Source organism: Durio zibethinus, chromosome 12 (genome assembly GCF_047325235.1).
Source record: "Durio zibethinus cultivar Kanyao isolate XHJ-2024 chromosome 12, ASM4732523v1, whole genome shotgun sequence".
NCBI lineage: Eukaryota > Viridiplantae > Streptophyta > Magnoliopsida > Malvales > Malvaceae > Durio > Durio zibethinus.
In genome coordinates, this window is record NC_143173.1 from 11,680,562 (window position 1) to 11,685,815 (window position 5,254).

At 36.9% G+C, this 5,254-nt stretch overlaps 1 protein-coding gene across 1 annotated transcript; it reads left to right on the plus strand.

Moving 5' to 3' along the window:
• Window positions 1-1,764: 1,764 nt before the first annotated feature.
• Window positions 1,765-4,829, plus strand: LOC111296337 (laccase-12-like). The gene is made up of 6 exons (XM_022890596.2): window positions 1,765-1,955; window positions 2,114-2,265; window positions 2,463-2,707; window positions 2,830-2,958; window positions 3,306-4,265; window positions 4,361-4,829. The coding sequence occupies exons 1-6, from the start codon at window positions 1,848-1,850 to the stop codon at window positions 4,489-4,491; spliced, it is 1,725 nt and encodes a 574-aa protein (XP_022746331.1). The 5' UTR covers window positions 1,765-1,847; the 3' UTR covers window positions 4,492-4,829.
• The last annotated feature ends 425 nt before the right edge of the window (window positions 4,830-5,254 follow it).

A 5,254-nucleotide genomic window follows, 5' to 3' on the forward strand; every position in this document is an offset into this window, starting at 1 on the left:
CAAACTTGTTTGGACTTTGGCATTGCTGTTGTTTCTCGGTTGCAGCTATTCATGCCTCTGAACAAATGAATTAAGTAGCCCCCAAGCATAAATAATTTTTTCTTGTTTTTTAAGAAATTTTCTTCAATTTCTTATAGCCTCTGATCTCTGTCATGGCCAATAGCACAGGATTTGATCTTGATTAACTTATAGCATTGACTAATACTAAAGTCTTGACATTAGCCAAAAACTTTATTTCTTTTACGTAGTCTGTAACACATTAGTGCACTTGGTTTCATCACTAATTTTAATTAATTCTTCCCATTATTTTGTATCTCTATCATATATCAGCTTATTTCTTCTTACCCTAGTTTGACAGTGACAGTTCCCAACATTGCTGTCTTTGACAGATGCTCCAGCATAACTAACCAATGTCATCTCTAGCAATTTCTGACAAATTATGTTATGTTATTTCCATTACAACTTGGGGAAAGTATTTCTTTTGGGTAAGTGAAGGATGAAACAACCAAATGTACTCATTTTTCACTGCAAAATTGTTGGTGATCAAAATAAAAGGTGCTTCTTTTTTCATGAGACATTTTCCTTTGGTGGGTACGTACTAAACAGGAAAGAAGAGAAAAATTGAACCAGGTTGTCCCTTGCCATTTTATGCATGGTTCCTTATTTTGCAATATTCCCATTCTTCTTTACTACTAATTGTATGCATCCGAACGCGTACTATATCTAATACTCATCTCAACTCCAAATATCAGTTTTTTCAGTAGAGATTTAAGATCAAATTTTAATCAAACATGAACAACACGAGCAAATAATAATCTAATTAATATTAAGAAATGAGTAGTTAGACTCAACCAAAATCCCTCTTTTAATATCATACATAATAATCTAATATTAATTGCCACCATAAAAAGTTTGACAGTGTACAATAGTCTTTTCTTTGAAAGAAAGACTAACTATATATAGATTCAATCACTAAACTAATCGATTCAGTCCTTGCTTGTTAAATGCCAATTCTAGGTGAGAAACAGATCAAAAGTCTTCACCTGACTCCATCAAGAGGGCTGATCTTCAATGACTGACAGATTCAATAAATTATAAATTAATTTGAAGAGTTAGTCATTTCAGGAAATTTATTAAAACAGCCTGTCAGCTTTTAAGTCTTTGGACCATGGACTTCCAAGATGTTAAATTTCATTTTTCACTATTCTAAGGAAAACGTCTTGTTTGATTAATGTAAACAGCAATGCCCTCAATCCCAATGGCAACATCACATTGATTCCCTCCCGTCTATGCAAGCTGAGTTCAAAGAAAACGATATGTTTCCTGTTTACAAATGTTGAAGCTTTTCAAGCTTTAGGTAGTGTTGAAGTTTAGTGTTCACAGAAATTTCTTTGTTTGGCTAGAAAATAATGGTTTTTACTATCAATCTTAATTTGATGTGTACATCAAGAATAGTATACATGTAAAATCCAAGCATCAGCTTATAATAATTATTTAACTAATTAAAATCTTTACAGGAACAAGATAGTTTGTTGCCCTACAAAATCTGGTAATAATAATGATTTGCTGAAAATCAACCCCCAAAGATCCTTGTGAAGCAAGCATTCAAGAAATCATTCACTTTTAATAGGCTAGTGGGTGGAACAACTCCTACAGGGTTGAACTAAGTTTGCCTGCAACACGACCATTTTGCCCCATCAAAACCTAATCCGCCAACCTCAAACAACTATCCCTCTCCTCTAATCTTCCTATAAGAAGCCTCTCCTTTCTCTGTCTCTCACTCACATTCTCTCCCTCAAGCAACTTATCACTCACACAAGAGGTTAGCTCTTGCTAATTAGCTACAGATGAAGACTTTCAAGAACTTTTCCATAATTTTCGTTGGCCTTTTCCTACTTAGTTGTTCTGCATTATTGTCCTTAGCAAATGCAGAAGTTCAACAACATCAATTTGTCGTATGTCTTCTTTACTTCATTGATCCTCTCTCCAATTTAGTTATCAAATTAGACTTAGTTGCTTTGCTTGTTTCTATATTTTTCTTTAAATGTTCTAGTGAAAGTTTCTTGTTCCTTTTAATTTATTAGCTAAATCACACATATTATCAATGAAACAGATCCAAGCAACACCAGTGAAGAGGCTGTGCAACACTCACAACACCATCACTGTTAATGGCATGTTTCCCGGGCCTACCCTGGAGGTCAGAAATGGAGACACCCTTGAAGTTAAAGTTGTCAACAAAGCCATATATAATGTCACCATTCACTGGTAATTCAATAATTGCATATTCATGCATGCATGAGATTAGCTTTCTAACATAAACGTACTTTTCCTCATGCGTGCTTATATCCTGTACATAACCCTAAGCATTAGTTCTGTGAACATGTATATAGTCATGTACACATTTGTATAAGCTGGTATATAATTGATACATTTCAATTACCATAAACCACTTTCATTTACAGGCATGGTGTTCGGCAAATGAGAACCGGATGGGCTGATGGACCAGAATTCGTGACCCAGTGCCCAATTAGACCAGGAGGAAGTTACACCTACAGGTTCACAATTCAAGGACAAGAAGGAACATTGTGGTGGCATGCTCACAGTTCATGGCTTAGAGCCACTGTTTATGGAGCTCTGATCATCCGACCGAGAGAAGGAGAAACTTATCCTTTCCCTCAGCCAAAGCGTGAAACACCAATTATACTCGGTAACTAATGATTCTTAATTTTAAACAACATGATAAGTCCTAGAGAAGCAAATTAATTAAAATTAGTGTAGTGGAGAAATGATTATTATGAGGATGAATCGTATGTTGATGATTATCATCAGGTGAATGGTGGGATGCAAACCCCATCGATGTCGTGAGGGAAGCAACAAGGACAGGGGCAACTCCAAATATCTCTGATGCATACACTATCAATGGTCAACCTGGTGACTTATACAAATGCTCCAGCAATGGTTTGTTTATACAGATTTTGTTTTCCTTTTCACCCTTAGTTTAATTTACTTCATGTTCCCTAAAATTTGTATGGTTCCAGTGTGTTCCCATCGCTCTTAGGCACACTGAATAAATTAAATGGAAATCATAGCCTGCAGTATAAATCAATTCTAAGATATAATAATGTGATATTTTCTTCTTTTAACAACCATCAAGGCCCCATTCATATTAGAAAAATTACACATGGAAACTCCCGGGCAAATCTTGGTTTTGATTAGATCTTAACCATAATAGCTGAAATTTCAAACTTTGAGAGTTTCTTATGATCTTCCGGGAAATCGACCTACTCGACTTTCTTTTTTTGCAGACACTACAATAGTTCCCATAGACTCTGGCGAGACCAACCTCCTGAGAGTTATCAATGCCGCCCTGAACCAACCGCTTTTCTTCACAGTGGCCAACCATAAGCTCACTGTTGTTGGTGCTGATGCCTCTTATACCAAACCATTCACTACTTCGGTCCTCATGCTAGGTCCTGGCCAAACCACTGATGTTCTGATCAGAGGTGACCAGCCACCGGCTAGATACTACATGGCAGCCCGTGCCTACCAAAGCGCCCAAAACGCACCCTTCGACAACACTACCACCACAGCCATTCTTGAATACAAGTCTGCCCCTTGCCCTGCCAAAAAATGCAATGCATCCAAACCAATTATGCCTTCTCTGCCAGCCTACAATGATACCAACACTGTTACAGCCTTCAGCCAAAGCTTCAGAAGTCCCCGAAAAGTCGAAGTCCCAACTGATATTGACGAAAGCCTCTTCTTCACAGTTGGTCTAGGACTCAACAACTGCCCATCAAATTTTCCTAAAAGTCGTTGTCAAGGACCAAACGGTACACGTTTCACTGCCAGCATTAACAATGTCTCATTCGTGCTCCCACAAAACTTCTCTCTGTTACAAGCTCACCAGCAGGGCATTCCAGGAGTATTCACCACGGATTTTCCAGGAAACCCTCCAGTGATATTTGATTATACTGGAAATGTGAGCCGGTCTCTCTTCCAACCTATTACAGGAACTAAACTGTACAAGTTGAAGTTCGGTTCAAGGGTACAAGTTGTGATTCAAGACACAAGTATTGTCACACCTGAGAACCACCCAATTCATCTTCACGGATACGATTTCTACATCATTGCAGAAGGTTTTGGAAACTTCAATCTTAAACAAGATACTTCTAAGTTCAATCTTATCGATCCACCTCTCAGGAACACAGTTGCAGTGCCTGTTAATGGTTGGGCAGTCATTAGATTCGTTGCTGATAATCCAGGTAAAAATAGTACCAAAAAGTCTTCAGATTATTTCAAATAGTCTTTCAATTAATCCTTCATTTGATGTTTGAATTTAAAACTCTTTTGCTACCAGGTGTATGGTTAATGCACTGTCACTTGGATGTTCACATCACTTGGGGTTTGGCCATGGCTTTCATGGTTGAGAACGGAGCTGGAGAATTACAGACTCTCCAAGCACCACCGCCAGATTTGCCTATATGTTAGGATTCAGCACCAGAAACACTACAATTATTGAAATTCATAAGCTCAATAAGATAGGTTAATTACCTTCTTTCTTCTTATTAATTATATTATTATATTTCTTGTCATTTTCTAAGCATACAGATTCAGGGTTATTTTCCCTGCAATGGGCGACTAGTTCATTCCTCTGTTTCATTGTTTCCTTTGGATAGATAAAGCGAGTGCTACAGGAGATGGTGCTGTGTTTGAAACTTTGAGTGCCATCTGATTTAGCTTTGAAACCCGCCATGTTTCTTGATTCTAGTTGTATTCTTTTCCCTACAGCTTATTGAATTATGCCTTTGCTTGTTTCTTTTTCATAATGTTGTTAGAACTACATGAGCATTTAAAGAAAGATAAATGATGAAAATTTTAAAGGATTAGCCAATGTGGATATATAACTGTTGTGACTGAAACAATAATCACAACAATACAGAAGCAATAGACAACAATCAATAATAAAAAACATAGAAAAAATAAAGCACACCAAGATTTACGTGAAAAATCCTCCAGTATAGAGGGAAAAATCACGGACCATCAGAAAAATGTTCACTATCAAATAATATATACAAAGTTCTTCTCTAGCTAAAACTAGAGCTAATCAACAACTAGAGAAACAATTGGAGAAATCTCACCAAATAAGTGACTCAACAAATATACTCTAAATTTATTCTTAGAAAGCTTCAAACCCGATCTTCACCGTTCAGAATGTAGAACTCTGAATCATAAACCTCCTGACAAGGTTCCA